The sequence below is a fragment of the Leguminivora glycinivorella genome, chromosome 1, assembly GCF_023078275.1.
Source record: "Leguminivora glycinivorella isolate SPB_JAAS2020 chromosome 1, LegGlyc_1.1, whole genome shotgun sequence".
NCBI lineage: Eukaryota > Metazoa > Arthropoda > Insecta > Lepidoptera > Tortricidae > Leguminivora > Leguminivora glycinivorella.
This window is the reverse complement of record NC_062971.1, coordinates 5815386-5834648: the sequence shown is the minus strand read 5'-3', so window position 1 is coordinate 5834648 and position 19263 is coordinate 5815386. Positions and strand designations below refer to the sequence as shown.

The window sequence follows — 19263 nt, the reverse complement described above, 5'->3', positions numbered from 1 at the left end:
TTCTCGTGTGTTAAAAAACTCGCAAGTTCAGAATTCTATTCTCGAACCACTCGCTTCGCTCGTGGTTCAACTATAGAATCCTTTCACTTGCTCGTTTTTCAATTCCACACTCGGCGTTAAAATACAACTTTGCCCCCTTGTATAACAAATAACTATTTCTATCATGTATTCCATCATAGCACCTGAGTACTATCATGAACATTTTGCAGAAAAACTATTACTTTATATGATACGCTTGACTGGCGGAGTCACTGAAGCTCTATTTCATTTGTTTTCTACAACATGCTATGACATGGAAATGCAATAAAGTGCGACCGCCGAATGCGAAGAATTTCATGCATTTCCTTCGTGTGGAATAAGAATAAGCCTGCATGTTACCCTCTCGTATGCACAAAAATGTTATTGCTATAAATCTATAATATTGAATGCATTAGGTGGCCGCTTACATATGTAAGAAGCGTTCGGCATCCGTTGGCTCGTTGGGTGGACGACATCTCAAAAAATTGCGGCTCGCAACTACCGGGACAACTGGCGTACTAGAGGCCTAATGCTCCGTAATGGGCGATAAAGGGCTGATGGCTGATACGATTTTGATGATTATAACACAACCACAGATGTCATATATACCATAGATTGATGATTATGTCAAATGAACAGTAACAGTCTCTTTACTCGCAATCAATTTTTGTAAGTTGAAGTCAACCAAAACATAAAAAATGCCTCGTTACGTGATGTGAACAATCAAGAGCCTGAGACATATTTAAAATTACACAACTTCAGTACAAAATTTGATGGCTATACAAATATATGAAACGACTGATCGCTGGCTTACCTTCCAGCCGCGCTCACTTAGTCTAAGAATTGCCTGTGACTGGGCTACATCTTCGTAAATACAGTACATGTAGAAGCGAAGGACACGTGTGCAATAATGCACAAAGACCAGCGTCGGTAACGGCTCCACAATCCGTGAGGTCTATTTATTCCACAGGCGGCCGACGAGCCATTACCGGACCTTCTAGGTAGTCTAAGAATTACCTGTGACTAGGGTACATCTTCGTAGATACAGGTACTGGAGCGATGGACACGTGTGCAACAACGCACACAATCCAGCGTCGGTGACAGCCCCGCAGTCCGTGAGGTCTATATACTCCACGGGTGGCCGGCGGGATGCTAACCGACCCTCCAGCCAGGCCCACTCAGGCCAGTCCACGGATGGGCAGCCTGCGAACAGTAATGAATTTTTGAAATAAGATATAATAGAGAATATCCTTCGCGCGTAAAATGAAGGGTGAAAGGTTAGATCCAGCTTCTTAGCCTGAATTTCAACACTACGATGAAAGAATACGGGGCAGCAGTAGATATCTACTACAAGTATAGGTACTATGTCGTCTTTTTATATTTTCTCCAAATTTTTCCAGGAAAGTAGATCATAAAATTCATAAAATAAGAATGTGACACGAGCATTCAGCCGTGAAAACAACAGTTTTTTTTAAGTATATTTAAGAATGGTATTTTAATAATATATTTCGTTTACATTTGTGACTGACCACGAAATACAATATCTACAACGAAAACGAAATTCTTTACAAGAGAAGTACAGCATTGGCACTTGGCATTAAGCATAAAGCAATAAAGAAACAGAACTCATAAAAACGATTCATAGCGCCATAAACGTATGCAGTAACAATAGAGACATTATCGTAATCTGGATTCTGGTTGTTAAAATGCTTTCTCGATTTGTTCCATTATATAAAACATTGGTGACGTGATCATTGGTCATTACCATGGCGAGACTTCTTTCATGGTAAAGCTGTGCGAGGCAGGAAGTTACCGAAGAAATTTGGAAGAAACGCAAAAGAGAACCGCCAACCATCCAAGTGGTAAAGATGGATTTTGTTTGCTAATTTTTGACGTAATCAAACGAGGGATAAGATTGAAGAGTTTTTCTTGTGGAGTAAGATAGAAAGACTATAAGGTTGAAGGGTTTTTCTTGTAGAGTAAGATAGAAAGACTATAAGATTGAAGGGTTTTTCTTGTGGAGTAAGATAGAAAGACTATAAGATTGAAGGGTTTTCTTGTGGAGTAAGATAGAAAGACTATAAGATTGAAGGTTTTTTCTTGTGGAGTAAGATAGAAAGACTATAAGATTGAAGGTTTTCTCTTGTGGAGTAAGATAGAAAGACTATAAGATTGAAGGTTTTCTCTTGTGGAGTAAGATAGAAAGACTATAAGGTTGAAGGGTTTTTCTTGTGGAGTAAGATAGAAAGACTATAAGATTGAAGGGTTTGCTTGTGGAGTAAGATAGAAAGACTATAAGATTGAAGGGTTTGCTTGTGGAGTAAGATAGAAAGACTATAAGGTTGAAGGGTGTTTCTTGTGGAGTAAGATAGAAAGACTATAAGATTGAAGGGTTTGCTTGTGGAGTAAGATAGAAAGACTATAAGATTGAAGGGTTTGCTTGCGGAGTAAGATAGAAAGACTATAAGGTTGAAGGGTGTTTCTTGTGGAGTAAGATAGAAAGACTATAAGATTGAAGGGTTTCTCTTGTGGAGTAAGATGGAAAGACTATAAGATTGAAGGGTGATTCTTGTGGAGTAAGATAGAAAGACTATAAGATTGAAGGGTTTCTCTTGTGGAGTAAGATAGAAAGACTATAAGATTGAAGGGTTTTTCTTTCGGAGTAAGATAGAAAGACTATATATATATGCCTTAATAAACTTCTCAGTACCTAGTCACTCTCACTCTATCAGATAAACTTAGTCGTTAATAGTGTCGTTACGATTTAAAAACTTAGAAAGTATTATTATTTTGAAGCCATACAAATAAATAAAGCTGAAACTCTCAGTTTAAAACGGTAATTTCCAGGTAATGGCCCATTTGCACGTTTAGATTTCCCTGACGATACATTAAAGGAAAATTATTATGTTCACTAATAAGGTGTAAGTACACAGGTTTAATGATATTAAAAAATCTTATAGGTATTTGCATACAAGTATTACCTACCTGGTTAACTTAACCTGAGCTATATAATAATGTACCTACTACCTGGTAGTTATAGTTTGATAAATAAGTTTAAGTTCTCGCGTTTTGTACACATATTTTAAGTCGCTTACAGGTCGAACGCGATTAAAATATCGATATAAATAAAGGGATGTGGCGTTTGACCTGTAAATGACTTTAATTTTATTATAGGTATGTTTTCAGTTTAAAATAAATAAATTCATTATTGCATACGGGCATGATTAAATGGATAACAATTTTACAGTATTCTGATCAATACAAATTAAATGTATTTATATATTTAATGTACAAATAGATATTACCAAATATTATCACTCTAGTTATCTGTAATATCTATACTTGACAACAATGAAATTAACAGTCATCATCATTCGCTAATGAAATTAACAGTAGGTACAAGTATATATGGTATATATTTTATGAAAAATTTAGCTTTTAACTTTTTAACTTCTACGTCTAATATTTACAGAGTGTAAAATAAGTGCTATGCAATTTAAATAATGGCTAAAGCACGGAGGGCGAAATGTGAAAATGTATTTTCATTAACCAATTTTCTCCAGAAACGGAGACATTATCTAGCACTTAGAACAAATTCTTAAGTAGATAATTTCAAGTCTCTAAGGAGTGGCATTCATTTTCATAACGTTAGTCTGAATACAAAAGTTTGTTATGTTCTTTGGAGTTATCCTGACCCACAATTTTAACATTATTTCCCTCTCGCAATACGACAAGCACAGAGCAAGTTTTCCTTCAAACGTCAATTACGTAAACACTTCTCGCAGGTACACCAACGTTGTTAGACAGTAATGGTTAAATGGGTACTATATACAGTGTGTGGATTCCATACGGGCGAATAATGTATCCAGTTATAGTATCTAACCATACAAATCATATAATATAATCATTTTATTAAAAAGTGTTGTTAATTAAGAGTAATTATTTTTTTTAAATCTGACCAAGCAGCAATGTACGCCGTCCATATTAACTTGACATGACATAAACGTCATGTCGTAATGACGTTTAGGTAGGTACGCTAATTGATGTGGACGTAATACATTGCGTGCTGAATTATTATGTATGAAAAAAAATATCTCATCTCTTCAATAAAAAAAAATGTAGTTAGGCTCCTTAGGTCCAATACTAATCGTTATCCAAATATTCGCCCGTATGGAATACACACACTGTATATGTATATATATGTATATTATATATTTTAGTTAGTTTATGTATGTATATGATTGTACTTATTTATGTATGTATATTGATGATGCATATAGTATTTAGATAGTGACTTATATCTATTTAAATTTCTGTTTTATTTTCCGCACCAATTGTAAGTTTCTTGGTTGATTGGTAGAGAATGCCTTAAGGCATTAAGTTCGCCATTTGTACTTTATGTTGTGCAATAAAGGTTAAATAAATAAATAAATAAATTATTTGTGTAAGAATATGCTTTAAATAAATATCAAATGAGCGTCGCTTTCAAGGCAGGTATAGTTATTTGTTATACAAGGGGGCAAAGTTGTATTTTAACGTTGAGTGTGGAATTGAAAAACGAGCAAGTGAAAGGATTCTATAGTTGAACCACGAGCGAAGCGAGTGGTTCGAGAATAGAATCCTGAACTTGCGAGTTTTACATCGCAAAAATGCGTTTATTACTACTTCCAGTAGTTTTACAGGTGGTAAATTATCTTTATTACTAGATTCACCTACTTTTATCAATTTTAAAGCAGTTAATTTGACTTTATTCAAGGTCAAATTACTTTACCCACTAGTGGATAAAATGCGTTTTTACCCGCTGGTATTGAAGCACAAAACAGGTGTTTCCGAGCTAGTGAGGGGAAAAATATATTATTACACATGTATGATTGTGATTATACTGTAAAGCAATAATAATGGATAATGGTACTTCAAAACTTCAAATGTGTTGCCACTTCTTGAGTTCTACACTTTTTAAAGGCTGTACATTGTACAAGGATTCAAAGTCAAAGTCTCTTGTTTCACTGTTTCGAAAGCAAAGGAACAAATTATTTCTTCATAATACACCCTTTTAGTTTTTTTTTTTTTTAATTGGTGAGTCAGAATACTGTTGCTTATATTTGTACTATAACAAATAACACGGATGCTATTACATACCTTTTATACACTAATACGCTTGTCACGTCCCAAGTGGTAACCGAGGTTCACTAAGATGCTGTCTATACAGCAATTATGGTCAGCAAAATAAATATAAAGGGACGCCCAGTCGGCGTAGCCGAACGGCAATCGTCGACGCAAGACGCCGACAAAAATGCAGACTCTGTCGCGCAAGAGCGATAGAGATAGATAGCTATGAAACAGATATTATAGTGAGAGTTTGTGCATTTGGCTGCGTACCCTGAGTGTCCTGTTCTGTAATGACTGAGTACTTGACTTAAGTACACGATTAGCATGTGGGCAATTACCTTGCCAACGCACTGCCACTTGGAGGTACCACTAATATTTCTCGATAGTCTAGTCTGTTGCTTTTTGAAACACGCTGTACTTATCTTCAATGGCTTTTTTAGATGGGAAGCAAGCGGTACTTATTTCAATATCCTGACACAGAAACTTAAGACAGGTGCACATGATTTCTTACATGTAGGTAGCGCGTAGCATCGAATTTACAATGCCGGATTTTATTTCAGTCAGAAAAAAATATTTATATGATATACCTTTCCTAATGGTCGAAACGAACAAGAATTTCACGCCACGTAAAAAATAACTATAATTCCATGAGATCTACTTTAGGTACATCTTGTCTAAAATGCATTCAATTACGTGTTGACGTAACACGTAAGTAATTAAATTTGTTTTACCCTCCTAATATCATCAAAAATGAACTCTGCGTAAGCAAAAGCTGGCGTGATTCGCTCTGTGGCCCGAGTATAGTGATAGTGTGGGGAAGGCCAAGACTGATTTTGAATCGACCTGCCAGCCAAGTGAAAAAAAAATAGTAAGGTCGATATGCCTCAAGTCCACTAAGTCGGTAATGAGGGCGCCAACGCCCACGAGTCAATACTACTCGAGTTGGTGACTGCGTTAAATAAAGAAAGATTTACCGGTAAGGTCGATATGCCTCAAGTCGACCAGGTCGGTGATGAGCGGCGCCAGCGCACGCGCATCCATACTACTCGAGCCGGTCACCGCTAGATGCGTCAGGTTTCTGAACGTCGCGGCTAGGAGCTGTGCACCTGCGGCGGTCACCTGCAAAGAATAATTGATTACAAGAGATCTTACAAAGATAAAGAGAAGAAATACTAAGTAGTGAAGGTCATACAAAGGGCGCAGCGATTTCCAAAGGCTTAGTAACTCTGAAGTTTTTCACCCTCAACCAGGCAACCTCAAGCTGCCACCTCAAGTGGCCCAGTCAGGCGCGAGTTCAGTAGCCCCAAGGTCAACCCTTCCTCTCCGCTGATCTGGTTTTCTATCAAACATCAGACCTGATCATCTGTCTCCATTACCTGACTCCATTGACGCAAGGTCCTGCCCGCACCCCTGCGCATCGAGCTGCCACCTCCAAGCACTCCAATGGCCCGGCCGCTCGGATCTGCTTCCAAACCTCGGGCCTAGAAGCCAGACGCGCTATCAGCCGCACCCAGTATCGACCTTCCCTCTCCGCCGCCGCTCTGGTCTTTCAAACATCAGACCTGATCAGCTGTCTCACACATACTTACCACAGAATTCGTCGCCCGCCATTCCCTGACTCCAATTGATCAATTGATTGATTGAAGGTCCTGCCCTCGCCCCGGGCACCTAGCTGCCACCTCAAGCGGCCCGGCAGCTCTGATCTTCTTACACACATCAGACCTGATTAATCTTCAACTATCCAGACTTACCACAGAATTCTTCGCCCGCCATTCCCTGACTCCATTAACGCAAGGGCCCGCCCTCGCCCCTGCGCATCGGGCTGCCACTTCCAACGGCCCGGCCGCTCGGATCTTCTTCCAAACCTCGGGCCTGGCAGTCAGACGCGATATCAGTCGCGCCCAGCGTCGACACACGCGAGACATGCGGCAGAGGTCTGACACCTGAAATGTGGTGATGGTTGATTAATCCATAGTATTGGTAGGCGGTATCATTGCAAACTATGGAATAGTATTGAAGGAGGTAAAATTTCCCAAATGACATTAAGCATGACATTAAATAAACCACTGCTTATTTAATTAAAAATAGTATTCAAAGTAAATAATGAGCAGTGACAGTTTGCAAAACACGTGATAATGTATTCTCATAATTTCCATAAATTACTGGACATTTTCTTAACATTTCGTCTAAAAAAAATCATACTCATGTCACAATAAAGTGACCATTGACAAAGGATAATGTCGTCGGCGGGAAAATTATGTATTAGTGGAGTTTTATAATCTGTTCATAGTCATTTAATAATTCATACTAATACGTGATAAGCTGTAAAAATATTTTTTTTATTCAATTCACAACAGTTTACATACCTAATACAAATGAGATATATCGTATTAACGTTTTAGGTAGAATATAATAGTTTACACAATACAAATGAGAATATATTTATAGGTAGAATATAATACTTGTGTTAAGAGGCATTAAATATTTTAATATATATCTCTATATCAACAGCAATATCTCGTAGAAAACAAAGAATACAAATACTGAGATCAGTTGTATTTAACTTTGAAGTTCATTGTAAAAGCTTCCACTTCAATACTTCGTAGAAATACGAAGGATTTTCCAATTTCATTTTTTTTCATTTGGTGACCTGTGACCAGCTGTACTGTCATGCACGAATATTCGCGAAAACGTGCGAGCGGATTATGCCATTTCAGTCTGTCTCAGTACAAAAAGTACTGGGGTGGATTGAAATAGCATGATGATTGATGAATACATGTTACATATATATCCAAAAAAATACAATAGCATGAAAGCATTATTTAGGTATGCATCACTCTGTACTTCGTTATCTGTAAAACCCCTGTAGTCTAGCTTTTAGCTCTATATCCCCTTTATGTACGCTGTTATTTTTATACCAGCCTACCGGCCTACTATCTTCCGGGGTCACACCTTGTACTTTATACAACGAACTCATACCATATATGTATGATTAAAAAAACCTGCATTTACAAATTCATATAACATTTTTCTTTCTTTTGGCCTCAGAAACGCGTGGTTCAAGTTATGCGGGTTCCTCGCGAGCACCTTGTATGTAATTAAGAGAGACTGTATGAAGTTTTGGGCATGCGAATTTAGGAATAGTATACACATCTAGACAACCTACAGTTCCTCTTGGCGATACACAGTCTCACAGTAAACATGAGTCTTCGAAGCTACTAGTAGAAGCTAGGGAAATGCCACATAAAAACTTCAGGTCCAATTTTACAGAGAGTGTTATCCCTTCTTCTCCTGGGCGGTCCACAATTAACAAACGTGTTGTAGTCCTGATCTAAGCTCAGTTCACTCAGATCGGCGGTGAAAGACAGGGCTGGCTCAGGCGGCAGCAACCGCCGGCACCAATAGTATTCCCCTTGGAAGTGTCTACACAGCCCTGGTCTTCAAGTTGAAGCCAGCAGTTAAAGAAAAGTCATATGAAAACTCACCTCCAAATGTGACAATATCTTCAACCAAATAGCATCGCTGAGGGTGTTATCCCGTCTTCTCCTGGGCGGTCCACAGTCAGCCAACGTGTGGTAGCCCTGGTCTAAGCTCAGTTCACTCAGGTCGGCGGCGAGAGACAGGGCCGGCTCGGGCGGCGGCGGGGGACGCCGGCGCGCGCCGCCGCACACGCCGGGCCCAGAGCAGCTGGACATCGTGAGACCCTGGAAATAAATGAGAAGACTTAGAGCATTACCAACAGATACATCAAACTCACGCAACAGAAGTTTATGGAGATTCCCATACAAACATTTTGGGACCGCCAAATTCAATAACGGACGGATTAAAGCAACTGAGCCTAGTCTGACATTTCTTAGCTCAGACAAACCAGTGCTGGCTGCCAAATAACGCACTGAATGGCCTTGACGCCAAAACCAGAGCCAGTGTTTCTGTGATATAAACAGCTAGTAGTCAGCTGCATTTGCGGAAGGTTGCTGGTCACAGCTGGATGAGACTAGCTCGGTACCGGGACAAGTGGCGTACTAGAAGAGAGGCCTACGCTCAGCAGTGGGCGATAAAAGGCATGATGGTGATGATTGGCTGTAGCTGTTTTGTTTGTGAAGGTATCAACAATTCAACAGTAGCAAAATGCAAGTAAAAACAAGTCAAATTTCAATTGAATGGGAGAGCGTTAATAAAGTTCTCCCACGTTGAATTACTTGTAAGTTTGCAATTAATTTAATAATTAAAGTACTGTTATTTTAGCTAGTCTAATTTACCCGACACGTCGTTATTTAACCATCAACATTTTCAATTATTATTCTACAGTTTCCTCCGTTAATTTTATGGAATACTTAATTAGTATGGACTTTGTTAGTGCTTCTTTTAACGACCGGCAAATTCAATCCTCTGATCTGATTACTGACCAAGCAATTCGCCTTAAACAAACCACTATAAAAATATCCTTAGGTCGGTTTAATATATTTGTAAACCTAGGTCATAGATGTCTTGATTCAGTATAGGCACAGATGCCATTTATACCATAGATCAAGCAAAAATTATCTACTTAGCGTGCCAAATGAACTCGGTAAAATCCACTGAGTTGTCCGTCTTTAATCGCAGCTTGCAGCTTTCGGGCGTCAATTTTTGTAAGTTGAAGTCAACAAAAACATAAAAAATGCCTCGTGACGTGATATTTCATTTCAACAGCACACAAATTATGAATACTCAAGTGTGTGAGACATACTTAAAATCAGAGGCAAGAAACAAGTTCAGTACAAAATCTTACACGCTCGGCCGCCATACAAATAGATGGACTTGTTTCTTCTATCTAAATCTAATTCCGTGAGTAAAGGTGAAGGAAATGCTTGGCATAAGCTGCATGTAAGTGCATCCGGGCCTTTAGCGCCAAGGGAAAGTGGTGAAAACCTGGCTTAGGTGCAGTTCTAGAAAGTATCTACGGCCGTGTCTATCAACATCCATGTCATAGCTTAATTAGCAGCAAGGTTTATTTATATAGGATTTACATACTTCATACTAAAAATCGTACCTCGATTTTTTAGCGCCACCTATTAAATACTATCATAACTACACTGATGATGCCTACAAATTTATCTTTTTCAAAATGTGTATTGACGTGATATCATGATTTTAAAATAAAGAAATATGTAGTTCTTAAAAAAATAAAAACAAGCAAAAATATTTGGGGATAATATGATTTGGCCACTCCCAGACTGCGAAACAGCGCCATCTATTTTAAAGCCTTAAAGGACCATACATTTCAGGGGTACGCATTTTTGTATGGGCTTTGTCAGTCTAGTATTAAATCGTTCTTGATTAGTAGTATTTCTGAGTTACAGACAATTAGATTAAAATGAGTGAATAATTAACATCAAAGAAATTAGAAAGGCGGTATGAGAGAACTTGAAATTACTTACTTCTTAAGTTAAATAAGTGCTTAGGTGGTTTAGTAACAAAACCTTGTATCAGTCAAGTCTAAGTGCATCTAAAAAGCCTTCCCGTTAGAAAAAAGGTATCCAGTATTATATTGGGCTTCACCAGAGTTCGTTTGTTTTTAGGATGTTGGTTATTTTCAGTACCATTTCAGCTGGTGGCGGATTTTTAGTAGTTTTAGTGAGCCATCCTGGCTCTCATTGGACACAAGCTGTCGTGGATTTTTTTCTGACGGGTGTAAAGGGAATAACTGCGAATTTCCAATCAAATCGTAGGTACTGTTAGGTGGGCTTTATAGAAATAGCGTTTTTAAAAGCTAACACTGTTGCACGTCAAGCTGTTAGCATACTGATATAAATAAATAATAATAAATAAATATTGGGGGACACCTTACACAGATCAACTTAGCCCCAAACTAAGCAAAGCTTTTACTATGGGTGCTAGGCGACGATATACTCGTACATACTTAAATTGATAAATACATACTTATATACATAGAAAACATCCATGACTCAGGAACAAATATCTGTGCTCATCATCACACAAATAAATGCCCTTACTGTGATTCGAACCCAGGACCGCGGCTGAGCAGGCAGGGTCACTACCGACTGAGCCAGACCGGTCGTCTATTACTGTAGATTTTTACAATAGCTATTTCTTTAAGGGGGCATTGGGGTAATTTCGAAGCACAGAAATTCTCGGGTAATTTCGAAAGGGGAATCTTAACATGATGGAAATAATGGTGATTTCTATGTGAGTTTCGAAATGAAATGAAATGAAATTTATTTGTTACAAGTCGGTGTATAAAAACAATTGTTACAAGTCGGTGTATAAAATATGAATTATTATTAATTACATTTAAAGATCTATCAATTTGTCATTAAACGACCTTCAAAATTACCCCAATGTAAACTATAATAAAAGTGAAGTCAATGGAATTTTAAACAGCCATTCAATAAATCTTGATATCAACATTTACATTTAATAGCCATGTCCGCATAAAATTATTAATCGAAAGTGTCGAAAGAATATCCATAAGGGAATAAACAAGATATAAATTGCGCAAGTTTTTCCACGGGCTCATGTTTATAGAGGAGCATAATTGCAGGTCCTATACCATCGCTGACCTTATTCTACCATTAAACCTCACAATGGACGTATAAATCAAACTAGTTTGTCATTCGACATGTCGCGTCTGTCACGGTGTGTAATTTAAAGTATTTTAACTCGAGGCCTTGGTTTAGGTTGTTATATGATCAACCGAGCTTCGCAAACGAAATTCAATCGATATTGTAGTCTGTGTATTGACTGTAAGCCTCATTATCTTGATATGGATATAACAGTAATAAACCCGGAAAATATTTTTTTACACAACCGTTAAGACTCATTTAGACAATGTGCGAAGTCGCATGCGTTTTTATTTACAATTCCAGCACACTAATCAAATACTGCAATGTAATGAACCAGCCAGTTCCCGCATCGTGTAAATAAGCCTTTAATTAGAAATAAAATGAACGTGCTAAATGGTGTCAACTATAACATACTATGTAATAAGTAATATGCATACCTACACATAAAAATAAATTTAATATTTAACGCTTTTAGAGGTTGTAAATGTATACGAGTTTTAAAAACACAGTGCAAATTGAATCACTTGATTGAAATTTTTGTAACACAAAAACTTGGGTTTGTATGTAAGTAAATAGGCTCGCTCAGTCTGTTGTGCAGGTACAGGCCGGGTCATTATGCTTAGGAAATGAAATGAAAATGAAAATGAAATATTTATTTTTCAAGTAGGCATATTACAATGTGCATATGAACGTCAAATAAAGCTACGCCGGCTCTAACCCTACGCCTCAACCTCGAGAAGATTTCAGTCCCCCCTCAGTTGGAGGGGGGTATCCACTCTCGGACCGGCAAGAAACTCGGCGGGCCACTTCTTTTCAAAACATTATATCTTATAATTAACATGCATTAAATAACAAGATAGAATTTAACATGCAAAAGTATTAAAAGTACTTAATTATGGCTATTAAAATTCCCGTTTAACTAACTTTTTTTTATAAGAGTTGATGTTAGTGGATATATTCGCCAGCAAAGGACTTTTAACTTTATAGCGCTTTATCTCTATCGCTCTTCTATATTGGCGCGACAGAGCCTGAGTGTTTTTCGATCAGCGTCTAGCGTCAACGATTGTCATTCTGCTAGGCCGGCTGTTCTTACAATATACAAATATATACATACTAGCTTTTGCCCGCGGCTTCGCTCGCGTTAGAAAGAGACAAAAAGTAGCCTATGTCACTTTCCATCCCTTCAACTATCTCCACTTAAAAAATCACGTCAATTGGTCGCTCCGTTTTGCCGTGAAAGACGGACAAACAAACAGACACACACACTTTCCCATTTATAATATTAGTATGGATTAATTTGTTTCGCGTAATAAACCGGGACACAAACTTGTAAATACTGCATAATGTCTGCAACCGATACCTTCGCTTTACGAGCTTAAATACTGCTCATTAAGTTTTAACTGTGCTGTCATACGATATATACAATATCGGACAAGCTATAATAAACGAATAACACGTTTAAAGCATTACAAATAAGGTTACATTTGAAGAGGGATGGAACGAATAGGCATTTAATATTTAGATTCGCAGCTGGTCTAACTAGATTCCTGAGGTTTTTGCAGGTTCTTGTTACAACACGTCTGTATCTATGATAATGTCAATGATGAAATTACTTGCTTACCAATTTCATCGGTCTATAGATGGATACCTTGGAAACCGCAAGAACGACATTATTTTATGTAGTTTTGTCTGTGTCCCGTCTATTCGTGTTGGTTATACGTGCAAATATCGCAGCTATTGGGGGATAAATTAAATACCTAACTTATAATTATAGTTAATTAGCTTTTACCCGCGGCTTTGCTCGCGTTAGAAAGAGACAAAAAGTAGCCTATGTCACTCTCCATCCCTTCAATCTCCACTAAAAAATCACGTCAATTTGTGTCTCCGTTTTGCCGTGAAAGAGGGACAAACAAACAGACACACACACCTTCCCATTTATAATATTAGTATGGATTTACAGAGCTGTGTCGTACAGCCGACTACAAAGAGATGTATCCACCTTTTCACCTTATTACAATGCAATAAGGTGAAAAAGTGGATATATTTCTTTGTAGTCGACTGTACAAGGGAGTTGGTGGCAAAGAAGATAATGAGTGAGCCATTGAATGGACTTAGGAATAAACTATTCCATTCATTCAAATACTTGGTTGCGTTCAGAAACAGCAGCACTTTACCAATATTAAGAGTATGTTGACCTTTCAGGAATTATGAATCCGAGAGGGCAGGTATTTTGTTTATGAACCCATTCATTCATTTTTCCCCTCACTAGCTCGGAAAAACGTGTTTTGTCCTTTAATACCAACGGGTAGAAACGCATTTTATCCACTAGTGGGTAAAGTAATTTGACCTAGAATAAAGTCAAATTAACTACTTTAAAATTGATAAATGTAGGTGAATCTAGTAATAAAGATGATTTACCACCTGTGGAACTACTGTAAGCAGTGGTAAACGCATTTTTTGCGTTGTAGTTTCCTCGCTATAGTGAGGGGAAAAGTTTTGTGTTACACTCGGGTGCAAATATATTTTACTTCTCGTGTGTTAAAAAACTCGCAAGTTCAGGATTCTATTCTCGAACCACTCGCTTCGCTCGTGGTTCAACTATAAAATCCTTTCACTTGCTCGTTTTTCAATTCCCCACTCGGCCTTAAAATACAACTTTGCCCCCTTGTATAACAAATAACTATTTACATGTATAGCATGCATGCGGTCGTTTTAATGTAAAGTAAACCATTTTGCCAGAATCTTATTACATCTCTATGGAAATTGCGCAATTGTAGACATTATCCTTTTCTTCAGATGCATCGATTTTGAGAGTTTTTTCCATACTAAGGCTTTTAAAATGCAGCTCGAAATCGGGTAAGTACCTACATTCCATTGTGCGACGCCCACTATCGCCGGCGCCTTGATATTGCGCGCCGATAACCGAGGTTGTATTCAACTTGTTTAAATTGTGGCTCGTGATATTGTCACCTTTTATGGGAAAATAGGCCGTGATTACCTTTTTTTATTTTTGTGGAGTTCTTAGACGCAGTTTGTAGGTACTTACATGCGTCATGACCACAAAAATATCTAATCTAAACAGTAATCACGGTTTTACATAAGTATACCCCCGTCAATATAAGTCTAATGAAATGAGCCGTGGATCATTCAAAACCATACAGAAAGGTGTTTGTGCATCAATTAAAGTACAATAACCTAACCACGAAATTAAAATTTTGAAAAAACCCCCGAGCGCCACATAGTAGACCGATTTTCATGAAACATGGCTATGAACACTCCCGACTAACTCAGCTTTCAGACAAATAAACTAAATCTAAATGGGTTCATCCGTTCGGGAGCTACGATGCCACAGACAGACAAACACACAGACAGACACGTCAAACTTATAACACCCCGTCGTTTTTGCGTCGGGGGTTAAAAACAGTTTCATCTGAAATTCTTACAAATTCTGCCTTATTGCAGACGAAACATTAGGAACAGCACTTATTGACGATAACGTCGTTTACTTCATATATGTAATTATGTTAAGACGCTACAGGAGCGAAAATGCTAAAATAGAAAGGAGTCCCCCTTTCACTTTGGGATTTATCGAAAAAAATTGTCCATTCAGGACAACTCAGTTAAAAGATATTGCGAAAAAATCTTTGAAATCGAGGTTCCGCTCTCGACTGTTTCCTCCTTCAAAACTTAATCAATCGTAACAAAATTTGAGAACCTGAATAACAATGAAATAATTTGTCTCAGGCCGTTTCGTTTTTTTGGTTAATTGTTACCAATTTTGAATATCATACCTTTTTTGCGCCACAATCAATAGTCTTTAAAAATAAGAATATCAAAAAGTGAAAACGGTCCGCAACAGATAAAAAAAAACTGTGTTGTAAAAATCATTGATCTATCTTCAACAACTAGGGAGGAAATAGTCGAGAGCGTTTGTATGGAGAATTGACCCCTCCTGTATCATCTGAAGTGCTGTAAAAGTCGACTCTGAAATTTGGGTACAGTTGTGATGTTGTGGCTAGCAACCTCCGATATCTCAAATTCAGTTTCTTTTAATCCGTTAATTGCCAAGAGAGATTTCATGTGAACGATTAGTCACTATGGATAACATGAAAACATTGAAAACAGCCCCATAAGTATTGCTAAGGAAAGTGTTAAAATAAGAGTGACAGTAAAATTATGGCACACAAACGAATATAACCAGCGTTTATTTCAACGACTCGAATAGGGCCCCGGATTGGTGCGTGGCAGGAATCAAGGACTATATTACCTGTTGACGTGAGTTAGACCCACTTCGCAGATCTCTAGCCAGAGTTGGTAATCAAATGCCTTATTTGGTCATTTCTTCTCAGCTTCCCTCGATATTTAACTTTTTACTAAAAATCTACACTCGTTAGCAAAACCCGTGTGGTGAAGGGTTAAGAATTTCACCACCCCTTTTCTTCCCGTCTACTGTGGGATATGGGTTAAATTGTGGCGTAGGCGAGAGGCTGGCAACCTGTCACTGCAACGTCATAATTTTGGATTTCTTTCAACCCTTTTTTGGCAAGAGTGGCACTGAAACTTAGTAGTTCATATGCTCTGCCTGCCCCTTTATGAGATACAGGCGTGATTATATGTATGTATGTATGTTAGCAAAACAAGAAAGTCATTTGCACAACTTGGTTGTAGGTATCCTATAAAAATTATGCCAATGCAATGTAAACCTTTAAGTTAAATATTTTTATTTAGTTATTGCCAATTTGCAAACATAAATGCGAACTACAATATTTATTTACCTGATTGCCGCCCGTTTTAGAAGCAGATGCTTAAGCGCTGGTGGCCTAGCGGTAAGAACGTGCAACTTTCGATCGAGTTTTTCGGAACTTAAGTGCGAAATATCATCTGCCTGTCGCTTTTCGGTGAAGGAAAACATAGTGAGGAAACCGGACTAATTCAATATGCCCTAGTTACCCTTCGGGTTGGAAGGTCAGATGGTAGTCGCCTTCGTAAAACTAGTGCCTACGCCTAATCTTGGGATTAGTTGTCAAAGCGACCCTAGGCTCCCATGAGCCGTGGCAAATGCCGGGTAGCAAGGAGGATGATGATGATTATGTACTATAATTGATACAAGAAAGTATAAGGCTACTGCGCGAGAATGGAGAATACCATTATTGCCAGAATGAATTCAGTTGTGCATTTTTCTGGCTTCCCCACCGAACCTATTGTGCTCGGTCTTTATGGCTTCAATAATATAGCGAACAAATAGAAATGTCATAGCTAATAACTGCTTGGCAGAACACATGTTTACTAACTAACTGACTAGTATTGCTCTGTGGTCCAAAGAGGATCTTGGCCTCCAAAACGAGAGCTCGCCACTTATCCCGATCCTGCGCAGCTTCCTTCCAATTATCGGCTTGTAGCTGACACAGATCCGCCATCACACTGTCTTCCCAGCGGTATCTGGGCCGATCCGCCGGGCGGCCACCAGCTGGTCTTTCCAGATACGCCCTCTTGGCAGCCCGATCCTGTCCCATTCTTAGTAGGTGGCCGAACCAGCGAAGTTACTATGTAAACATAAACACAATGTAGTAACTGTCATAACTAATTACATAGGAAATTATATAATCTCCCATCGTTATCAGGTCACACAATGATGCAATTATGCCTTTTACGGAATTCGTTAACGTAAGCAGGTTCCCTGAGAAAATGCTATTACAAAAAGATCACTATGATTTTTCTATGGAAATTGTTTACGCAAAACTAGTTCGCCCTGCAGCCAGGCTAACGGTTCTTTATATCTTCGCTTGAAATCTTAGATTCCAGTTTGACAAGACATTTTTATCATTATTTTTATAAATTATAGACTACTTTCAACGCGGGTTTAAAGCTAGCGCATAGATGTAGTCAACGACTTGTAATTTAGTGATGTTTTACTAAATTCCCTGTGATTAATGACGAGAAAGACTTAAATTTAAGATACTTCGGATAAAAGATAGAATTAGCCATTAGCAACGAGGAGTTATTTACATCTCATTAAACTTCTAAGAAGATAACAGCTAAATCTCGTCTACTTACCATTTTCCTTTTGATTAAACGGGTACTCTTTAGTTTTCTGTTACTGACGTAAAATTCTTTAGTTTTATTTTGCTCGTCCCGTTTTAAGGCTCGTTAATTTAAGTGCTACATTTACACTAAATGGCGCTCAATTTTCCATTATTCTGTGGCAAATAACTGCTATAAAATAAAATTTACCCAGTACCTCAGAATAGCAGCACCTATAATAAATAGAGTTTAATAATATTCAGCACGTTCTTTCGGGTTAAGTACAATACTGATTGTGAAATTTTATAAAGCTTGAGTGTTGTAACATGATATTTCCAATAACTTACAGATGTATTGCGAAAAGCCTTTCCTTCGTTTTTTCCGAAACCGTTCGCACTGGTCTTGCTAATTCAGACAGTGTCAGTACGTGTTGTACGGTCGACTACAAAGAGATGTATCACCTTTTTCACCTTGTTGCATTGTAATAAGGTGAAAAAGTGTATACATCTCTTTGTAGTCGACTTACTGAGACTGGCTGAAATATCACGACACGTTCGTACGTTTCCGTAAAAATCTACTAAGGAAATTATTTTTGCACTACATCTGTACCCCCTTATTCATAAACGTTCACTAAAATTATCAAGCGGATTAAAATCGTTTGGTCCCTTTTAACTTTAGTGAACAAAGTAATAAGGGGGTAAAACGATTTCAGCGTGCATAGCCGAATGCACAAACGCTCACGAAACGCTCACTAAACGAAACGCTCGTAAATATCTATCTCCATCACTCTTGCATATTGGCGCGACAGAGCCAGACTACCTTTCGCGGCGTTTCGTTTTCGTTTCGCGTCGCAGAAATGCCATTCGGCTACGGCACCAGTTCTCTACGTGTAAACAATTTGGAATGGACTTCAATCAAGCCCGAGATTTGAGGCCAGTCAGCCTAGCCGAAATGACAACCGTTGACACTATTAGATGCCGATCGAAACGCATTCTGGCTTTATCGCGCCAATACGGAAGACCGATAGAGATAGCTAGTTACGATAATGCTAAATTAAGCGTTTGTACATTTGGCTACGTACTCAGAGCCTTAGTCCATTAAGCTACGTGTAAAAATTCACCCTCACTCGTAAACCGTCAGAGTTGTGGACATAGGCTGTACAGAAAGGGGTCGAGGGCGGAGGCAAAGTGGCGAAGAGTACATTATCATAAAGAGGTGAGAGCGTTATGGCCGATCCGGCGAAGTGGTCTGCATTATCAGCGGGGTACATACATGCGGAAATAGCAAAAAAAGTCATAGTTGCGAAGTGTTTTTGAAAATAAAAAAAAACAAGTATAGATTTTAGGATAAAGGGAAATTTGATTTTCACGAAAAACCACAAATATTTACCAATTCTTGATTCTCATGATCCCAAATCATCAGTTTTTGTAGTACAGTACCGGTCAAAAATTTAAGTTCACTCCTTGTTTCCAGTACAATTGACTGCTTTAGAGAGATAGTTTTTTGTAGTTAAGATGTCAAAATTTGTTTCGTAAACAATTTATATTTTTTT

General features: G+C 38.2%; 1 protein-coding gene across 1 annotated transcript in view; it reads right to left on the bottom strand.

Moving 5' to 3' along the window:
* The window catches only part of LOC125231011 (F-box/LRR-repeat protein 7-like), a 127419-nt gene that overhangs the window by 29467 nt on the left and 78689 nt on the right, over positions 1 to 19263 (bottom strand). Inside the window, 4 exon segments of the mRNA XM_048136349.1 lie at positions 1036 to 1221; positions 6102 to 6246; positions 6879 to 7070; positions 8613 to 8831. Coding sequence (XP_047992306.1) covers positions 1036 to 1221; positions 6102 to 6246; positions 6879 to 7070; positions 8613 to 8822 — 733 coding nt within the window. The 5' untranslated portion in view covers positions 8823 to 8831.